We start from the raw sequence: 20,611 nt of genomic DNA, 5'->3' as shown, positions 1-20,611 counted from the left end.
CTTTCGCACAAACAATAAAAGATACATCTGCTATTAAATGTAAGCGAGTAAAAGAAAATAAGTAACCGCTAATTAATCTTTCGTTTCCGTTCCGTTAAGGATCGTTTCCGGTAGGCGCCCGCCATTACACAATCAAAGAGTAATAGATACGACTATTGGGTAGGGCGACGACTGTAACGAAAAACACGAAAAACAGCAAGACAATCGAAACAGACAATAGCAAACTGCAAATGTAGTTAATGCAATTGCATTTAATTACTACAAATATAAACCCTTTAAAATACTTGAAATATTGGTGGATCTTAAGTTTATAATCTTTGGCCATAGTATAGACCATAGACTAATAGTTGTCTTGTTGTCAAAAAATGTCAAAGTGGTTTCAAAGTTGAAAGCAACCAAAAGCAACAATCAAACAATAATCGTCATCGCATCAAGAGTGACTTGGTACCGGAGATAACTCTCGTTCCAATAAACAACGCGGTTAATTTTCCTATTTCTTCTTTAGATTGTAATGTAAAAACGGTATCAACACAAAAATGAGGATCACAAACGTAAGACGTGGAAGGATTTTTCGCATAGCAGGGATTTGTGCGATATTACTAGTTTTGATTTATGCTTTGCAAAGTTGGACTAGTGCAAACGTCGGCATTGATACAAGTGAATTTATCAACTCGGACGCTCAAAAAAGTTACTACAAATTCCATAGAAATGTGTACCCGGCACTAAACACTGGTAAGTATTAAAAACACTTTTTGCGCAATGTGGTAACTATACAGTTATGTGGCCCAATAGCAATAAAGCCGACAACGTTTTTATTTGACAATATACACATGAGCATGAGAACCGTCTTTCAATGAAATTGTAAACATTTGAAGCAGTAACTTTTTCCTTTTTTATTTTTAAATTGTATTCAAGATATATAAATTCCGAAAACTTACTAAGTACTTTAAATTTATAGCACATACAAAACGGATATAAGAAAGAATATAATTTTACCCAATAATTCCAAAATTACTGATTTTTTAATATTATTTAATGGTTCATCAAAACAATTAATAATAATGATAGACGATAAAAGTTAATTTATGCTTTTATTTTATTTCAGAATTAGGTAACTTTGAGCCTAAAACAAGGAATTCAGTGAGTGGTCCTGGGGAAGAAGGGAAGCCATATCACATGTCCCAGGACAGGACAAATGACATCAGTGAGTCAGAGAGTGAATATGGAATGAATATTGCTGCATCAGATGATATTGCTATGAACAGGTAAGTCAATAATACAGCAAGACCTTTAAAAAAATGTATAGTCAAAGAATTAAATTAGAAGAGCTTAAATAAGGTAAATATAAGATAGAATGCAATGTGAGGCATGGGTAGGAAATTAATATCTTCAACTGTACATCATCTATAGAAACTAAATCCTAAACTTTGTAAACATTCCTGAATTTTAAAAAAAGAATATTAACACATTCAGTGCTACCAATTTACCATATAAGTTTATTTTCATATTCAAAAATTGTTGGGGAACTTGTTTATATAATCTAGATTTTGAAACAGCGTACTTAAGCTTGGACAAATTTATTCTTCATCCATCATTTAACCTTAGTAGGAATCTATTAATTTTTGCGCAATTAGGGAGGTTAATTAATAATTACATCGTTATAAAGTTACCTAATAATAAAATTGTGTTTAGTAATTTACAGTACCTCTTATTGCACACATTAACATTTTTGATGAAATTTTAATTAATTATCCCATGGTGATTATAAAAACCGTTGCAAAATCACTGAACGTAAGAACATATTAGTATTTGAAATTATGTACAATATTGGCATTATTGGGTTCTTTGTCTTAATTTCATTCATAAATAAATTTTACTAGAGGCATGTAATTTTAAAAAGCAAATGACAATTTGGTTTACATGTATTACACTGTTTACACTTTTATATGAATAATTTGAAAGTTATTTACTCTGTTTTCATACATAATCAGGTCTAGCTTTATAAAAAAATAATCAAGTTGAAAAATGCATTGTCTCTGATTCTCTATAAAGAAAAGGGTTTTGACAGACAGACGGACAACAAAGTGATCATATAAAGGTTCCGTTTTTTCCTTTCAAGGTACTGAACCATAAAATGTTGTATTTTTTCAAGGACAAAGATTACACACAGATTTTTTCGTGTGCCTTATAGAAGGAAAATATATATATTTTTTATTATACAATTAATTACTAATAATGCTTTTAAAAACTTATCACAAATTTAATTGTATTTTCATGTTTTATTTGTACCTTATTATCAGTTTTAGTTATTTTCTTAACTATTTCTGATAATAACTTTGATAATATAATCTTTTTACATTCAATTGTTTCGTAAAGTCAACCAATTATTATAAGCTGAATTATATGAACTTTAGTTTATTTTGGTACTAGCTGTCGCCCGCCACTCCGTCCGTCTAGTATAAAAAATAATAATTAGCGTGTGTTCTTCTAGACTATGTTCTATATGTATGCCAAATTTCATCGCACTCCATACAGCTGTTTTGGAGATACATTCAAACAAACATCCATCCAATTATCGCATATATAATATTAGTATGATTATTAAAATTGACATAATTTATTCTAGTTTCTATTTTTTTTTCAACACTACAATACCTACTTGATGGTTTAGGTGTATTCTTAATTCTGGGGATTTTTCCTCCAAGTTTCTTGTGGTTTATTTAAGTTCAGTGGTTTTTATAGAAATAATAGATAAATAGACCCTTGTAAGGACTAAAAACCATGGGTTTCTGAGACATATTTTTATCTATGTTTTGTCAAAGATAATGACAAGAATTACTATTTATACTGAGATTTACGTGTCAGAAACCTACTGTTCGTGGTAAAGGCTTCACATTTAGACAGTGACGAGTTCTTTTCTAATTTATGAAGGTTTTATAAACTGATATTAATTTAATTTGAATATTTTACGAATGTTACTTATGATGTTGACTTTGTAAAACTATTATCATATTTAGAAAGCTGATAATCAAACCAGTTTAAGTTCTAAGTTTTTGTGAAAATATGTTGATTTTTGGACGAGCAAACGTACGTTTCTGGAAATACACAATAATGTAGTCTAATAACTGAGAATGTACGTGAATTTAATGATGCTATATAGGATTAAATTTATTAAATTGTTCAAACTTTCCTGAAACATTAGTTTAAACTTATTTGAACGCAGATAAAACATTCACGTGTGTTCGTCTGGTGCTGCCACCGGAATATACGTAGGTGTTTTAGCCGTTTTTATATAAGTTTCAGATTAAATCTTATATTTATAGAACATAATTTCATAAAACACACCAAAAAAAAGTAATATACGATAAGAATGATAAGAAAACTAAAAGATTTAATAAATTAAAGATAAACAAATATTTTATTATCTGTGTTATAATGTGTACAATTACAAATGGATTAGATTTATTTATTTAAACACTAGCTGTCGCCCGCGACTACGTATGTATTCTTGCAGATTATTTTCAATAACTATGCCAAATTTTATTGAAACCCACGCAACTGTAGTCGAGATGCCTTCCAACAAACATCCAAACATTAAAATTTATAGTATTAGTAAGAAGTGTGATAGATTTCAATATGTTTCCATTTCCACGTAGATCGATTCCGGACACCCGTCTGGAGGAGTGCAAATATTGGCACTACCCAAAGGATCTGCCGAGCACATCGGTCATCATCGTGTTCCATAACGAGGGTTTCTCCGTCCTGATGAGGACTGTACACTCCGTCATCGACCGTTCACCTCCTAGTGTTTTGCATGAAGTTGTATTGGTGAGCATAGCTAGATTTTATTGCCATTGTATTCATATTTTCTACTTTATTTTCTGCTAGGTATAGTTAAATGCGTTAATAGTTCATTTCAAATATCTGTGTGTCTCAAGGTCATCAGCGCGCTGCGATGTGCTGAGATATCTAAAAAGTACTATAACTCGGTTATTAAAAAATTCTTCCATGCATTTAAGTTATAAATTTATATTTATTTTTCTATTCTGTTATTATGTTGTTATTACAGGTCGATGATTACTCAGATAAAGTAAATTTAAAAGACAATCTCGATAATTATATAAAACGATGGAACGGTAAAGTGCGCTTGATTCGAAATACACAGAGGGAGGGTTTGATTCGTACTCGGTCTCGGGGGGCGCAGGAGGCGACCGGTGACGTCATAGTTTTCCTAGACGCTCATTGCGAGGTCAACGTAAACTGGTTACCACCTTTACTAGCTCCTATATATAGAGACTATAGGATAATGACGGTACCAGTTATAGATGGAATCGATCACAGAACTTTTGAATACAGACCAGTATACCAACATGGTACAAATTATAGAGGCATATTTGAATGGGGCATGCTATACAAAGAGAACGAAGTCCCAGATAGAGAATCTAATCTCCACAAACATAAATCAGAACCATACAAAAGTCCAACACACGCGGGTGGATTGTTCGCAATCAATAGAAGATATTTCCTTGAAATTGGTGCATATGATCCTGGTCTTTTAGTCTGGGGTGGTGAGAACTTTGAGTTAAGTTTTAAAATCTGGCAATGTGGAGGCAGTATCGAATGGGTGCCGTGTTCACGTGTGGGTCACGTGTACAGAGCATTCATGCCGTACTCATTCGGAAGTCTTGCAAAGAATCGAAAAGGTTCCCTCATAACAATAAACTACAAGAGAGTAATAGAAACATGGTTTGACGAGGAACATAAGGAATACTTCTATACTAGAGAACCGATGGCCAGATTTTTGGATATGGGTGATATTACTGACCAATTAGCGTTAAAAGAGAGATTGAAATGCAAGAGTTTCGGCTGGTTTATGGAGAATGTAGCTTACGATGTGTACGATAAGTTCCCGAAGCTGCCCAAGAATGTGCATTGGGGCATGGTAAAGAATAAAGCGGCCGGTGTCTGTCTCGATACTATGGGGAAAGCGGCACCAGCTTATATTGGTGAGTTAAAATAGAGAATATTTCCCCTTCCTATGCGTCCCCTCTTTCCTTTCCTTATAAGAAAATGGTAGGAAGGGTAACACTAAAATAACGTCTTCATAATCAATCAACCTATTTCCGATATATTTATAGATTTAAACATTTATGTTAGGTACATCAACATGCCACGGCGCGGGCAACAACCAGCTGTTCCGGCTGAACGAGGCGGGGCAGCTGGCCGTGGGGGAGCGCTGTGTTGAGGCTGACAGTGACAGTCTCAAGCAGGCCATCTGCAGGCTCGGCACCGTCGATGGACCCTGGAGGTAAATATTACTACGAGATTAGGATTACTCCATATAAAGTCGCTGAGAGATACCATAAACAATTAATCCATCGGCTTGTATTATACGCCAGCTCTTCCAAAACTGGTCGCCTTTATCATAACTCAAAATACATTTAAATTATGCTTGCTTCTAAATTTGGTATATTTTTAACATGTTTCTTATCGACTTCAAACAAATAAATATAATTAATGAAATAATTTAATAGCTATGATGAAGCACACAACCAGCTGGTACACCGGCTGCACAGCCACTGCCTGACCCTGCAGCCGCAGTCCCGAGTCCTGGGTCTGGCGCCCTGCGACCCTCACAATACCTTCCAGCAGTGGACCATCGCACACAAGAAGCCCAACTGGTGAGTCCCAACTACAGGGTCTATACCCCCCTACGTCCACCCCCTACCACGTGATATATAAAACATTTGAATTTTGTAATAACGAATTTATTTGATTACTGTTGACCTCCAGTATTACTCGAGTATGTAACACGATTTTTTTTCTTAGTTGATTTAGATTTTCAAGTGTTACAAGAGGTCTGTAATAACATTTGGACACTGCCTATTTACGAATTACATCCAAAAGTAATTTAATATTTAAGAATTCAGATGAAAGCAATATTTAAATATCATAAATCTTCATTAACACTATAAATATTATACTTTAAATAATAATTCTAGAAACTTCGATTGGAACATTTCTAGATCTAAGCCTTCTCAATTCGTGACCTACCTATGGTGTCTAAGACCAAAATATCCATACAAAACATATCGTCATCCCTGTCATTATCCCTGACAAAACAGAGGTAACAATGTTTTGAACGGACATTTTGGTCTCAGAAACCTACGGTGATTGAATCAAGGCATTGTTTATGGTTGCTCTGACACTTGACACTTGTCTCTGTTCTGTCAAAGAGAATGAAAGAGATGACAATACATTAATATGTATGTATGTACTGTAGTTGTATTATTGGGTAGTATAGAATTTTTAATGTTAAATCACCATTTTGCCTTTCTTTGAAATTATATTTCGTTTATATTAATATATTTATTATAACTGCGTCCATACATATAAGTACTTAATTTATAATTTTATTTTACTATTTTTTTCCTATTCTTATGTACCTTATTAACTATTTCTTATCTAATGTTATTTAATGCCTGTGTCAAAAGAAAAAAAATGATTTCAAAGAGAAAAATCAGCAATGAATATTTTTCTATTGTTTTGAAACATATTCCTAATGAAAAATATATGGCTTGCTTGATTTAGATAATGAAATTTATTAAAATATAAGTATTCCTTGCTCAAAACGACTAAAACACAAAAATTGCTTGGTGGTTACTGTCCTAAAGGTGGGTTTTTATGGTTCGTGCTTACAGATTCAGACCGGTCTCCGGAACAAGAATTATTTTAAATTCCGGTCATATTTTTAAACCAATTAAAACAATGAGCATAGATATATGATAAGTTTATTGTATTTTATTTTTAAGTGACATTTTATGATTGACAAATTTAAAATCTGGAATGACTAGAAAGTTAGACTAAATTATTATAATAAATATTTGTATGTCTCATCTAGAATTGTAGGGACGTTAAAAATCAATGCATTTTATGTAAATTTCGAAAAGAACCGAAATGGTCACTTAATTGTACTCTGGGTGTTAACAACTGAAACCTGCTAATTTATGTGGTTCTCGAATAGCGATGGGCGTTAATCTAACGATCTAGTTGAAACAACCGTTCAGTGTTTTAACCGTTCACTGTTTTTATTTAACATAGGAATACACACTGATCGCCATTATTTTCTCCACCACTCTTTTATGTTTGTTGAATGCATGATTAACTAGTTGACGAAATCAACTAGTTTTTCGACAAGTTAAAAAATAACAGTTTCGTTTCGTTGACGCCAAAACGGTCAACGGCCCATCCCTATTTTAGTTTGCTGTGACAGTTGTATTGACACAAATTGTTGTCTCTGCTTTATCAATGAAAATATGATGACATATCAAAACAAATGTCACTGTATTCAAAAGCCACAGTAAGTTCTACTTTGTGTAAAAGTAAAGGCCAATAATTTTATTAACTACTATAAAAGACACAATAGACGTCACAAATATTTTGTAATTACTGTCATATTTATTTTATATAAAGTTTAATTTTTAAAATATATGTCAGAAAAATACTAAGTACTCTAATTTTTGTTTCAGAATGAAATTTTAGTGAGATTATTTTCATGTTATTTATATAAGATGTCCAGAAGTGTTAAACGGAGTACCTTGGTCGAAAATATGACTATAACCAATTAACCTCTTTCCAAGTTGCATAGTTTATTTGCATATATACACTAATTTAAAACATACTGCTATCATCATTTTCAAACAAACCTTTGGTATAAAATTAACTGGCAACGATATTTTGCAACAGCCTGTACAATGACTATTAATTTATTTTTCGTGGATATTACATTCAATATGTAAGATTATTTTCTTCTCTCTTGTAAAGTTTTAACACTCCGTTGTACACATCTTTCCCGGACACCTATATATATATTTTAATAAAAAATGTACGTACTTAACTGTATTTACATTACACGATGTATAATCCCTGAATCTCTTAACATGACCACGCGCCCGTAGTCGCGAAAAAATACAATTGCATTTAAAAACTTGATGTAATTTTATGAAAACAAATGTTTACTACTTTTTTTACTTAAATTCCTACATTTGTGTTGATAATATATGTCATTTCATCTCATGAACCATCAAGCATAAGACTGAAGTCTTGAAAAATGGCAGGAAGTGTGCGTTAAACAATAATTATACATTTAAAGATTTAAGAAAAATTAGGACCTGCTTTTATTATGGGGAATATAAATGAAATTGGATTTTATTGATTTACTCCGTTTTGATGTAATTTAACTGTAAATTTATACAATTTCTTTCTTTGTAAATTTTCTGTGATGTCTTTTTATATATGTAATTCGATAATTAATAAAAATAAATAAATATTTACCGTTAAATATGTTGTTATTTATCCTTGATTAATTCCCTGTTCCTGAATACTTTTAGGATTATAACATGTTAACTTTTTTTGTTCCATAGGTTCCGTAATTCCGTCGCAAGAATTCTTGTAAATTGGTACTAAAAGCGTCAAATTAAAAAAAAATAGCGATTGCTAAAATGTCTATGGGCTAATATGTTGGTGTCACTGTTTGATGTTTAAAGAATATGAACTGATTAAAATGGGAGACAATAAATGTACTCAAAGATTTTATCAAATAATTTATTGTTTTAGAAATATTTGTAAATTTATTAAATGTAACTAATCTACTACATTTTTATGTGAAATTATAGTTTTAATCGTCTTTATCGTTAAATTACTGGGTGCCATAAAAATTGACAGCATTACCTTTTTATGTTTTAACTTTTTTATAACTAAGTCTTAATGACAAGTAGGTTATTAGTAAATATTATTTTAGCCAATTTTATGTAGAAATGCAATTAAACTATAAAGCAATGATACAAATAAGTCCGATTTAGAAACATAAATCTATTTGATTGAAATTAAAAACAAAATGTATAGAAAAAAGATGATTAAATCTTTATAGTAAATCTTTTATTACTGCTAGAGCCAAAAATTGTCTTTTTTTCTGATAATTTTGTGTGAATTTCTTTTTTTGAAATTTGAGGTTAACATTTATAATATATGTAAAGAGCAAAAGAAACGCAAAACTTTAAAGCACCAGTTAGTAGGAGTTACATCTTCAATTAATGCACTATTTATACCACTTATCAAATTGAGTAAATGATTTTATTATTATCAGTTTTTGTACCCATTATAATGGAATCTTGGACCACCACTCACTCCAATCATTAACACGACTCTTCACATCCAGAATTGACCAATTTGGTGATGGTACATCCGGAGCAAGCCAATTAAAATCATCCAAATTGTCCCAATTATTATTATTTTTATCCAACGATGACATATTAAAGTGCTTCTCTAAATCTTCATATCGTAAATTATATGGCGCTGTTCTAATCTCCATACAATCTTCGACAATACCTTTGCTTGTTACATGAAGATAAATATCACACTTGGTTGATGTATGCATACGTAATTGTTGACAAGCTGTAACTATTTTACAATTTGTACACTTCTCTATAAATACTGAAGAAGTAACGGGGCCAGATAGAACAATGCAGTTGTCCAAATTAGTCAAATGCAACGTACCCATAACACCTTTCAAACCAATTGTACAATTTTTTAAATTTCTCATTGTCACATCTCTCTGAAATAACACGTCATTTTCTAGTAGCAGTACCTTTCCTTCTAAAGAATCGAAACCAAATAGCTTATCATCCCATTTATTGCTGTCAATCTTGTCAACACCGTCATGCTCATCCAAATTGTGTTTCTGATTGTCTGATTTAGGAATTTTCTTTCTTGTGAAGCCAAATTTTTTCCGAGGGACATATTGGTCTTCTAATTCGTAACATTTTGACTGTAAATTCTGTACAATGCCTAAGTATTTGCGCATGTTGAACTCTTTAAGGAAGAATGAGGATGTGACAACATATTTTTGCAATTCATTGACTTCTCTTTTGATGTTATCAAAGTGGGCAGTTAATACTGAAGTTTCCAAAGTTGGTATTTGAGATAACAACTGTTCGATGTACTCGGATCTGATTTTAAAAGCTCCAGAGAAGAAGTCTTCATTTTCATTAGAAGCGTCAACTTCCTCCCTTGCCTTATGTGCTTTTTGTAGTTTTTCTAAGCGTTGTGCATCTCTCCTACTCAGCCGCTCTAGTACAGAATTTCTATCACTCATTTCTTCAACAATTCTTCAATCTTTTTATTTAATTCAGAATCTTGTTTAGCAGCTTCTTTAAGTACTGCTACTGTGTCACGGGAGAATTTTCTTGTATCAGTGTGCTTAGAGCCCTCATCAAACTAAAAACAGAAAATAAATTATTCAGGTTACATTTGAGATAAAATTATACTCAAGAAGGAATGCAGTTAATTTGATACTTAATGGTTACAGTAACATCATATAAGTACTTTAATAATGGATAGGTTAAGTTGCAAGTTTTATTAGGTAAACATAACTCCTAATATGATCAAACTTGATGAATGAAAACTGAAGGAATCAAAGTACATTTCTAATAAATTTCGAACAAACACCTCACCTTATTGTTAGTCCTACATTGATTGTAGGTTTAACACAACAAAATTCAAGTTATTTACAACATTTAAAAGCCTGTACATCTAGTACTACATGTTACATAATTTCAACAGAATATTGTCTATAGCTAAGCCCAAATAATTGACCAAATACAACCAATGCAAAACATTGAAATATAATGACCTTCTTAAGTAGATCATCATCAGGTTTGACCACACAGAAAAGTCCATAACCGATGGCTCCAAACGTGAATATCCAAAAACCGGATCTAATCGCAATACTCATCTCACCGAGTTAAATCTTGCCCTCGCTTGACCAAACTTTTTGATCTAACTCACGAGTCTTGTGACCACCAATGTATTCCCCAAGACTGTAATATCCTTCCAAGACAAAGTTGTAATTTTTGTGCATATACAGACGGAAATCTGGAATTTAAAATTTAAGTTGATGTAAGTCAAAATATTATTCATCATGTTATATATGGGGTAGTAAGATGAATAGAATATAGGCGTTCAAATTGTCACATCAATTTATGATTTTAGTCAGTTTTTCTTGGCTATCAACAAGGTCTTTTTTGTTTAGTTGTGTGCATGAAAAATAATGGTTATTTTTTATTGTACAAATTAAACCTTTTTTTTTATAAAATTATCAAACTTACCTCTATCGGTATTCAACTTGAAGTATAAACCGTACGATACTGCAATTCCAATAGTTTCAGCAACAAAAACAGTCCCAAGAGTATAGCCAATGAATCTTTTGTAAGCCGGTTTCGGCTTTTTTATAAGCATTATACGATTTTAAAGTCAAAATTATCTTTGTCCCCCGATCGACCGAAAAATGAAAGAAAATTAGAACAAGATGTCGCATGAGGTGACGTAAGAAACAGATAACGAAATACTAACATGTACAGACCACATATAATTATCTACTATTTAATAAATATGAGGAGCAAAACACAATGTTAAAAAATATTGTAACGAATACATTAAGCACGAAATCATCTTTATAGAATTTAGCTGGGTTTTAAAAAGTAAACAAAAAAAATTATTACGACCTGGTGTTTTCTTAAATAAATATTTTCTATATAACAACATTTGAAATTTTGCCGCCCTTTGGCCGCGCCGGCAAAAATTGATATTGAGTTAAGGGTTTGGCTAAGGTAAAGAAAAAACAATTTTACACTCGTTTTAAAGGAACGACCAGCTGTTCCTGAAGAGCTAAAGATATGTACTGAACCAAGACCGTGGTTTACAAAATCTAATGGAAAGGATTAAAGAAAACTTCAAATGTTTGGTTTTTAATTAAAATTTATTAATATTACTGGTACAGCTATAATTTATATAAGTTCTTTAGTATAAGTGTGACTTTTCCTTTCAAGTTTATTCTTGAGCTGAAAATAATACATTATTTTAATAAGATTATTAAAATCTAGATATTTTAAGAAGTAATACCTTCGTTTTCTTCCTCATCGCAACTGTCCGTACATGCTCGGAGCTCCGTCACGGAATACTTTTCAATGCAATCTTTAGGAATGCGTTTGCTAAGGGGTCCCTGGAAATGCATAGAATAATATGTATATTGAAAAAAAATATGACAGCAACACGGTCTTCTTTCTTGTTGAGTTGTAGCCATTTTTAATAATAATTCTTACAATAAGGTCCACTGGCTGGTTATTGACCATGTGGTGCCGGAATCTCATCTGGTAACCCTCTATCTGGTTGTCTATGCACTCCCCCTCGCAAGATAGCCACTCGTCCCAGCCTGACATTGGGCAATTAGGATCCGATTCTTCAGAAGCGATTTCCATTCTAGTTCTGAAACAATCAGTTTATTGGGTAAAAAACTTTATAAAAAAATTAAAATTGGTTAATAAAAATTTACTAATAAATGGAAAAAGTATTAACAACTCACTCTCTCTGTGTTGTAGGCGTAGTAGCGTAAACTGTTTCTGTCTCCTCGACCTCTGTTAATTACAATAATGATTTCAAACAAATAGTCCAGATCTGAATACAGAGTTCAAAAAGAGTTACATTTACAACGTTAGCCTTCTTTGATAGAGGTGCGTCAAACTTTTCTCCACATACCTTCGGTGTTGGTGACCTCATATGTAACCTCAGAAGTAGCGGTGCGTGCGTACGTCCGTATAAGATCAAACTGCAGTCGTGCGAATGGTCGAACCTCTTCCTTTGGCACGGAGGGATTGATTACCGCTGGTGAAATCGGCTGTGGCGGCATTGTTTCGTCGTTTGACGACTGAAAAAATCTTATATTTTATATTTTTGACCATCAAAAGAATATCTTAAAACCCTTGACTCATCTTGACCCAGCTTTATTCTTATTGTTCGAGGTTTTTTCGTGTAAAATCGCTGGTTGGTGAAGTATTTCGTTCACTGATTAGTTGTTTTATTAATTTATATGTTGCTGTATTATGGTGACTCACTTCAAATTTCTTCCCGCTATCAGTGCCGGCATCCATGGGGTACAAGTTGAGAGTAAGATTGTTAGCCCAGGTGCCGGTTCTGACGTCACAGAGCTCCATGTTGGAGACACCGAGGAACCAATCGGGAGACGGGATAAGCGCGGTGACCAGAGACACGAGGTGATGCTCACGCGTCACACGGAACATAGACGTCGTCATCATGTTTGTCTTTGGTGGTGCCACCGCTTTTATTATGGTCCGGATGTTGCGACCTAGCTAATAAAATAAAAATATCTGTAATACCAAAAGAATTGGCGTTTCCTAACTTTGCAATAAACTGAAATGACAATTTCACATTACCGATACCTTCTTACCTGCTTCATAATCTCAATTTCTAGCTGCGTGGTGTTGCCCTGCTCCGCCAGCCTCTTGAGACCCTCACTTGCGTCGGAATTGTACTTGAACACGTTGAACTTGCTGTTGTGTGAGGCGCCCACGACGTCACTGAATCTCGCTAAATCTTCCGACTCGGGAAACATCTTAGAATGCGTATTGTATGACCACATACCTTCGAAGGTAAGCTAGATAAATATAAAAACATAATTTTTGAAAAGTTTAAATGATATGGCAGTTCAGTTGTAAACATAATTTACATACTAAATACCGAGCGTCCTCTTGTGCGGTACAGTTATCGTTCTTAGTAGGCTGCATGTCGAGTACATTCCGTCTGTCCTCGCAAACTCGCTTAGACAGCGGCCCATCCTGGCGGTACCATACGTCGCGCTTCACAGCCACCACTGCATTAATCGTCACGCATTTGTTCTCTTTCTTTGGAGCCTTCCAGTAAGCCTAAAAATATTACTAATGTTGAAAAAAATTATTCAGAAAATAGGCAAAGCGCAGTTAAACTTAAAAACATGTGGTTTTCACGAAAGAGCTAAGATGAGAAGGATAGTTTTCTCTCGAGGCAAGCTTAAGTCTTGACTTTTAAACCAATCCTTAACTCAGATTAGTATGTAGTACCTCGACGGATGTCTTAGGCGTTAAGTCGGTCTGGACCACAGAGTTGTTGCACTTCTTATTGGGCGTAGTCTCCGAATGGGGGGCGGGGAACACAAAGCCGGGGTCGAGATGCGCTGTCTTTTGTGGATTCTTGTCGTGCGGCTTAATATCGCCACGAGCCCAAATAGTGAACGCGATGAATGTTGATACGCCGTCCATCGCGGATAAACGAACTGTGTAAAAAAGCCTTTATTTTGTTACTAATCGTTATCATGTTATATGCAAATCAAAGAAAGTTTAGATTTGTTTAACATAACAAATTAAAATGAATGATAAGAGAAAACAGAAAATACTATGCATTAAAACTTCATATGACTTTATATTAATCTTAATTCCGATGCCGATGCCCAAAACTTTTGAGAAATGTTGGTATGGAAAGTTTTAATTTCTAAAGCTTGTAGTACACTGTCGCGAAAAAAGTAGCTAGCTACTTTATCGCTACATTTTGGTATTACGTATGCTTAAACCTTATCCTTCACTTAAATTCCGATTTACTTTCACAATAGTATGCCTTTGATGATTTCGTTTGAAGCAGATTTAAATTCTTACTGGTGTATTGTCTTGTCGGTATATATTTGTCGTTGACTCCAATGATTTCTATTTTGAACCGGCTATCTGGCGGCAGCGGATCCGTCGTGGTGCCCAGAGGTCGACGGTCGCACAAAATATCCTCGCACGTACATATTGTGAATGTTACTAATAATATAAAAACGTCCAAAACGTAACCTAGAAAGACAATAGTTAGTTACATTGTTAAAACTAATTAAACATCTCTACAACTATATCTGCCTAACCGTGAACATGGATACATAACATCATGTTGTTTCACGTCTTTCAAAGATAATGAGAGAGATGTATATATGCTTTTGCACGAATGTGCAGTTGAAACAAAATGTGAACTCGATAAACCAACAAATAGTAACACAGTTTTTCTTACACTGTAAAACTATACATGCACTTTAACAATTGCTTGTTGAAATGTGAAACTGTATGGAACGTACAGGCCTTGTTAATTAGGCCGAAGGGTGCATTACAAGACACACAATACCGACAATTTGACTTGGGTATCTTGCTGTTTTATTAAAAGTCTTGGCATTATGGATAGATCGTGTTATCAGAGTAATTAATCAAGGAATTTGTAGAGCCGATACATACAGTACATTATTTTTAAATCAGTTCAGGGAAAAGTATTGAAGAGTAAAAAGGAAATATTGAGAAACAAAGTTATTATTTGTGTACGTCTTCGCTACATCTGAAATAAAATAACAGTAGCTTTTAACTTTTAATTGTTGCTATGAAGTTGGAGATAACGATAAAAACATTACTCATAGATTGTCGTATTATTCATTGATTAATTTTAATATTTTTACCACTAACCGTGAGTTTCTGAGAGCAACTCCGCTTTTAAAACTGGTTGTTATCCCTGTTTTGTCAAAGGTAATGAAATGGAATACGATGTGTTTTTTATACAGAGATTTTGGTCTCAGAAACCAACGGTAAATTGTCTTCAATGGAGGAAGCAAAACTACTAAAAGACTGATTTTGCAGATTTAAAATATTTTTATAAAAACTTTTTTTTTCTCTTTATACAAAATTCAAAATTATGTTATGCAAATTTATGGTAAATTATACTCACCCATTTATGTTATTTCCAATTAACAAACACGACAGTCCTTTGTCCTGACGCGGGACATTCTGTCAGAATTAGACTACATCAACTTGATGGCGCCGGTTTATTAATTAAATGTTAAATTGTTACATCACGTTAAATTGTGCCGCCTACACCTTTCAACGCAATTCTTTAACAATTTTGTTACTCAGTTTTACACCTAATTTCAATACCACTAAAGCTTAGTTTAGTATGGATAGCTGATTAGTTTTACTACACTAAAATTTCATTGATTAAAACTCTGAGGGTAAAACTACGTTCATTGAGATTATATTTAAATACATAAGGAGATAAGGGAAAAGACTTACTGCCACACTCGGAGTACTAATGGTGTTTAAAGGAGACCCTATAGCCCTAAAGTCTTTACGAGAGTCTTTTAAGTGGACTACATAAAGACTTTGAGTGCGGAAAATAGTCCTAACTCCTAATGTTCCTATGTACTACTGATAATGTTCAAATAAAACACTTTTTTTATTATTAAATAGATTTTTTAAAGTTCTTAAAACGGTACATTATGACTTACTTAACATTATTTAAAACGGTAAAATTATTTTTATTCTGAGTTATTTTTCAACAACATATTATTGACGTAGTATTTTACAATTACAAAATCATTTTTTTTTTCATTAAAATTTGAATACATTCCTTTTCTTTGACTGCCAGGGATAGCCAGGAGCTATTGGCTCCATGACATGCCGCTCCACTGTAACACAAATATATTTTTTTAATGTGTAACTGATATCAAACATACCAAAAAATATTTGGTTGGATGAATGTTGCATCTCGGTAACACCAAACTTTCAAACGAATCTGAATCATATTCTTCTTTTTAGCCCAATAATATACGTTTCCCATATTTTTTTGGCTTTTTAATTTAGCTCAGCTGAAGTCTAAATATAAAAGCCAATGAAATAAAAATTAATGACGTCATCTTACCCGTTGGCTCTTCAATGGAGAAATCATCAGAACATTTATCTTCGCACTCCTCTCTTTCAAATGTGTCGTAATGAAGCTTACAGAATCTCGGCACTTCCTTCGTCACTTTGTGTTTGACCTAAACATAGCGAATACTAGTACGAATAGTAGATATTAAAATAAAGATATGACAATAAAAATAAAAACAAACCAATTTAGCAGGTAAATAAGATCGAGAAAGTTTAAAATAAACCTTACATGGGGGTCATACTTCTCCACAGCGACTCCGTCCACTAAATGGTACCTCTCTCGCCATCTATAGCCGACGATTTGACCGTCGATACATTCCCCTTCGCATTCGCTCCACTCCTGCCACTGCGACATCGGACAATCCTCCGGGGATTCTGGGTCCGTCACTATCGGTGTCTCACTATCATAGAAAGATCATACGTTTTAGACCAGAGACTCACAAAATTATTCGTAACCTCATTCAAAACTTTAATGATTTTGATGAACTGCTCTTCAATAGCGGCGTTAGAGAAGGGCAAGGAGGGGCGATCAACCATAGAGCCGGGCATAAGGGGGCGCCGCAGTTGCCAGAGTCAAATTCAGAGGGACGCCTGTGGCGCCCCTTAAAGTATCTTATATTTGGAAGATTTCCCCTCGACACCAAAAAAGGGGCGCCGCAAAAAACTTAACCCATCACTGGTTACCAATCAATCGCTTACCAAGAGATATAGTCTGATCTGATCTGAGTGTTATACGGTTTAGGTCCATCTCTGATATCATGAATGATGAAATGAACGTTACGTAAGTTATCAAGTAAGCCTCACCGGGCGCGCTCGCCGCTACCTAGCTGTGTGTTTTGGTACCTGGAAGGCGCATCGGGCTCCGACGGACTTGGCTCTTCTGTATCCGCCTCTGTTTCCGTCGTCGTCACCTCTGTTGTTGTTGACGATACTTCTTCTGTTAGAACCAAAGAGATATAAACACATACATAAACATAGAGCGGACAATCGAAACATTTAACAATTTCCCTAAAAACACTTTGAGTTACTGCAAGCCACTTCACTTGCGACCGTGTACAACTTATTACCTAGTGATAACAAGTTGTGCATCTATTTGTCCAATGTCTTTGGTTAAAACAAATATAATAGTTAGGATAATAATGTTTTATGAACATTACCCGTAGTAGACTTTTCCTCTTCTGTTACGGTAGTTTCATCTTTGCCCTCCTCCTCACAATCCTTATGGTAAGTTCGCACCAGTTTGATCCTCAGTCTCCCGAAAGGGTGCAATTCTTTCATATCCGTTTCGTAAAACGGTGAATCCTTGTCGAATGAACTCATCTGTACTCGGGATATCACATCTTGGGGAAACGTTGCGATATTCATTGACTGTAAATAAGTTAAGCTGACATGAAATTAAAAAAATATATCGTTAGGGGATTTTTGAAAATAAAAGGTCTACTAATAAATTTCCAACTTTTTCCATACAACCCTTTTTCGTAAATTGTCAATTGACTTCACATTTTATGAAAACGACTTTTGGTTCCCGGATAAATCATAGTAAAATCTAAGTAATACATAGAGCGGCGAATTGAAATAATATAGCATTTTAAAATAATTGTATTATTATAAAATACTAGCTATCGCCCGCAATTACGTCCGCACGGGATTAAGAAAAAAACGTAATTAGTAGCCTACATGTCATTTGTAGCCTTCTAGGCTATGTTCTGCATCTGTTACAATTCAAAATTTCAGCGAGATCCGTGCAGTCGGTCTGGAGATACTTTCAAACAAACATCCATTCATCCATCATCCAAACATTTGCATTTATAATATTAGTAAGATTATTGTTTGGACAGCTTAGAAGAAGCCTTCTGACAGTTATGATTTCAATTACCTCATAAGATACACCACTATCAGTTCCCGCATCCCATGGGAACAAATTGAGTTCCCTTTCTTTGACCCACGTGTTGTCATTCTGGCAGAGTTCAAACCGCGTCACGCCAAGGAACCAATCAGGAGAGGGATGGACACCGACAGCGACACTGATCAAGTGGTACCTCTTGTCAGCCCGGATGAATGCGTATGTCGGATTATTCATCTTTGGATAACCGTGGCCTTTGCCTTTTACCATTGTGCGGACACAACTGCCAATCTATAATCATTGATGGTTTTGTAATGAAAATTATATTTTAAATGTAAGTTTACCTAGATGTTACGGTGTTTAGATTCTTTTTAAATTATAAAAAAGGCGTAGTTCCAATGAAAACGAATAAAAGACAAATCGACTAACTTGTTCACGAATTTCCCCTTCAAATCTGCTTGTATTGGCATGTTCCGCCAGTTCTTTGAAGCCGTCGGAAGCGAGAGCGCCGGGTGCCCACAGCGTGCAGTCAATAGCATGAGACGCTCCCACAAGGTCACTGTACCGAGGCTCCCAATCCTTTTCAGGATATAAACGAGGATGTGTGTTCCGAGACCAGATGCCTGTGAACGCTATCTGTGAAGTCAATGGATAACTGTAGCTCTTCTTTGAAAACTATAAAAGTGATTGGCAGGCAACATGCGTAATCGAGTACCTCGTATTTAGCTTCGTCACAGATCTGGCAGTCGTAGTTAAGCTGTGGTGTGACGTCATCCGGCTGCCTCATGTCTTCACAAAGCCGCTGTGTTAACGGCGGACCGTCTTCGAACCACACCTCGTCTGTTTCTACTACCATAGCGCGTAAAGTGACACAGCCATTGCCTGATTCGGGAGCTTGCCAATATACCTGTTAAGGATTGTGTTAATAATTAGCTGATCAAAAAGAAAGTCCAACATCAATTTTCGAACATAAATATATGAATTTTAAACGAAATTTATTTCCTACTATGTATTCCGAAAATATAACTCGGTGACGTCACAATAGACTTAAACTGACTGGCCAATTAAATTGACTCTACGCTTGAAAAAAAAACAAGCAGAAACGTTACCTCGACAGATGTTTTGGGCGACGCTATAGCATGTTCAACGGAATACAAACATCGGTCGCTAAATTTCGCAGAAATCAAGTCTTGTGGTCGGAGATGACCTGGGAAGAAAGCTATCGTGCGTCTAGGATTACTTGGATCAGGTTTAGTGGCGCCGTCTGCTGATATCATGAACCCAGTGAACCTTGACCCACCATCAGTTGATGTTATTTGAACTGCAAGAGAATGATCATTAATTGTTAGTTTCCTTTTGTATTACTTTATTTCCTTCCATGGTCTTCTAGATCTTTTCAGAGGGATCGACTTTAGTGTCCTTTTTTCAGAAATAACATTTTACTATAAATGAATAATAAGGTTACAGACCTGTATATAACTGATCAGGCATGTAAGTATCTTCAGCACCGATCACTGTAAGTTTGAATCTCCCATCAGCCGCTGAAGGTTTGGTAATAGATCCGTATGGCCGTCGGTCGCAGCGAAATCCAAATACTTCACTTTTTAGTAGGAGGAATAAACCAAGAAATATAATGCTATTCATTGTTTTCCCAGTTTATTAAAGTTTTTATATTATTATTACTACAGAACTTAGACGTTCTACTTGCTAAAACTGTGATGCTGCAATGGAAGCTTCTTTTTGTTTAAGTTAACAAGAAGTATTTATCTAGATCAAGACAATAAATTAAAAGGTATCTCGTTTCTGTCCTAATTTATTAGTTGATTGATTAGACCTTAGGTCTTAAGACTAAATTAGCGTCTCATATATCGTCTTTACAATGGATTCGCTGTACATATTTAATGACAATAAAAACGAATTGAATCCCTGGTAAACAACAGTGGTTTGTGTAGCGAACCAAGTTATTTGGTTTTTATTTTATAAATATTTTCACAAAAGGAAAGCTTGATAAGCGTGATTATACGGCTATATACTTCTAGCCGTATCAAGCTAGAAGTTTATAGCCGTATAATCACGCCCTCACTTAACTTTTCCAGTGGGGGACATATTCTGTCTTTTAAAGACGAGGGTAGACGGAATACAACATTTTTTTTATTTTTAGAGAATT

General features: G+C 34.4%; 4 protein-coding genes across 8 annotated transcripts; 1 reads left to right on the top strand and 3 right to left on the bottom strand.

Moving 5' to 3' along the window:
• Positions 1–373: 373 nt before the first annotated feature.
• Positions 374–8,337, top strand: Pgant7 (N-acetylgalactosaminyltransferase 7). Of its 2 annotated transcripts, XM_013324464.1 has the most exons (8): positions 374–732; positions 1,106–1,265; positions 3,657–3,828; positions 4,070–5,006; positions 5,158–5,308; positions 5,535–5,681; positions 6,702–7,442; positions 7,530–8,337. In XM_013324464.1, coding segments are annotated over exons 1-7 (1,764 nt in total). In that variant the 5' UTR covers positions 374–536; the 3' UTR covers positions 6,703–7,442; positions 7,530–8,337. The 2 variants fall into 2 exon arrangements, with proteins under 2 accessions (XP_013179918.1, XP_013179909.1); XM_013324455.1 differs by having other exon boundaries at positions 5,535–7,442.
• A 295-nt stretch (positions 8,338–8,632) lies between these two features.
• Positions 8,633–11,294, bottom strand: TBCC (Tubulin-binding cofactor C). 3 transcript variants are annotated; one of them, XM_013325161.1, is made up of 3 exons: positions 11,166–11,294; positions 10,798–10,932; positions 8,633–10,275 (listed from the first exon to the last, which is right to left on the bottom strand). In XM_013325161.1, the coding sequence occupies exon 3, from the start codon at positions 10,151–10,153 to the stop codon at positions 9,158–9,160; it is 996 nt and encodes a 331-aa protein (XP_013180615.1). In that variant the 5' UTR covers positions 10,154–10,275; positions 10,798–10,932; positions 11,166–11,294; the 3' UTR covers positions 8,633–9,157. The 3 variants fall into 3 exon arrangements, with proteins under 3 accessions (XP_013180615.1, XP_013180631.1, XP_013180622.1); XM_013325177.1 differs by lacking the exon at positions 11,166–11,294 and having other exon boundaries at positions 8,633–10,128; positions 10,182–10,275; positions 10,691–10,891; XM_013325168.1 differs by lacking the exon at positions 10,798–10,932 and having other exon boundaries at positions 11,166–11,248.
• Positions 11,295–11,803: 509 nt separating this feature from the next.
• LOC106127135 (spondin-2) lies at positions 11,804–15,675 on the bottom strand. Its single transcript, XM_013325147.1, has 11 exons — positions 15,625–15,675; positions 14,538–14,714; positions 13,950–14,161; positions 13,584–13,775; positions 13,301–13,507; positions 12,948–13,202; positions 12,592–12,760; positions 12,419–12,470; positions 12,159–12,321; positions 11,959–12,058; positions 11,804–11,897 (listed from the first exon to the last, which is right to left on the bottom strand). The coding sequence occupies exons 1-11, from the start codon at positions 15,626–15,628 to the stop codon at positions 11,887–11,889; spliced, it is 1,542 nt and encodes a 513-aa protein (XP_013180601.1). The 5' UTR covers positions 15,629–15,675; the 3' UTR covers positions 11,804–11,886.
• Positions 15,676–16,171: 496 nt separating this feature from the next.
• On the bottom strand, positions 16,172–20,162 carry LOC106124637 (spondin-1). 2 transcript variants are annotated; one of them, XM_013321502.1, is made up of 10 exons: positions 19,914–20,162; positions 19,554–19,765; positions 19,160–19,351; positions 18,874–19,080; positions 18,478–18,735; positions 17,759–17,969; positions 17,406–17,538; positions 16,831–17,002; positions 16,594–16,711; positions 16,172–16,360 (listed from the first exon to the last, which is right to left on the bottom strand). In XM_013321502.1, exons 1-10 carry the CDS (start codon positions 20,086–20,088, stop codon positions 16,284–16,286), a joined length of 1,755 nt encoding a protein of 584 aa, XP_013176956.1. In that variant the 5' UTR covers positions 20,089–20,162; the 3' UTR covers positions 16,172–16,283. The 2 variants fall into 2 exon arrangements, with proteins under 2 accessions (XP_013176956.1, XP_013176965.1); XM_013321511.1 differs by having other exon boundaries at positions 17,445–17,538.
• Between the last annotated feature and the right edge of the window lie 449 nt (positions 20,163–20,611).

Source organism: Papilio xuthus, unplaced genomic scaffold, assembly GCF_000836235.2.
Source record: "Papilio xuthus unplaced genomic scaffold, Pxut_1.1 DF828952.1, whole genome shotgun sequence".
Lineage (NCBI taxonomy): Eukaryota > Metazoa > Arthropoda > Insecta > Lepidoptera > Papilionidae > Papilio > Papilio xuthus.
The sequence above is the reverse complement of the archived record's forward strand: the minus strand, read 5'-3'. Positions and strand labels throughout refer to the sequence as shown.

What these genes read in the sequence shown, in the direction of transcription:
- Pgant7 (XM_013324455.1), top strand. Translation starts at nt 537, where the DNA reads ATGAGGATCACAAACGTAAGACGTGGAAGGATTTTTCGCATAGCAGGG. An exon ending in GATGATATTGCTATGAACAG is followed by an intron (nt 1,266 to 3,656) that starts GTAAGTCAATAA and finishes ATTTCCACGTAG; the next exon opens with ATCGATTCCGGACACCCGTC. An exon ending in ACCGTCGATGGACCCTGGAG is followed by an intron (nt 5,309 to 5,534) that starts GTAAATATTACT and finishes ATAATTTAATAG; the next exon opens with CTATGATGAAGCACACAACC.
- TBCC (XM_013325177.1), bottom strand. Translation starts at nt 10,792, where the DNA reads ATGAGTATTGCGATTAGATCCGGTTTTTGGATATTCACGTTTGGAGCC. An exon ending in ATGATGATCTACTTAAGAAG is followed by an intron (nt 10,276 to 10,690) that starts GTCATTATATTT and finishes TTCTGTTTTTAG; the next exon opens with TTTGATGAGGGCTCTAAGCA. An exon ending in TAAACAAGATTCTGAATTAA is followed by an intron (nt 10,129 to 10,181) that starts ATAAAAAGATTG and finishes ATTCTGTACTAG; the next exon opens with AGCGGCTGAGTAGGAGAGAT.
- LOC106127135 (XM_013325147.1), bottom strand. An exon ending in CGCCTAAGACATCCGTCGAG is followed by an intron (nt 13,776 to 13,949) that starts GTACTACATACT and finishes TAATATTTTTAG; the next exon opens with GCTTACTGGAAGGCTCCAAA. An exon ending in ACGCCTACAACACAGAGAGA is followed by an intron (nt 12,322 to 12,418) that starts GTGAGTTGTTAA and finishes TGATTGTTTCAG; the next exon opens with AACTAGAATGGAAATCGCTT.
- LOC106124637 (XM_013321502.1), bottom strand. Translation starts at nt 20,088, where the DNA reads ATGAATAGCATTATATTTCTTGGTTTATTCCTCCTACTAAAAAGTGAA. An exon ending in ATAGTGGTGTATCTTATGAG is followed by an intron (nt 17,970 to 18,477) that starts GTAATTGAAATC and finishes ACTTATTTACAG; the next exon opens with TCAATGAATATCGCAACGTT. An exon ending in TGGAGAAGTATGACCCCCAT is followed by an intron (nt 16,712 to 16,830) that starts GTAAGGTTTATT and finishes CGCTATGTTTAG; the next exon opens with GTCAAACACAAAGTGACGAA.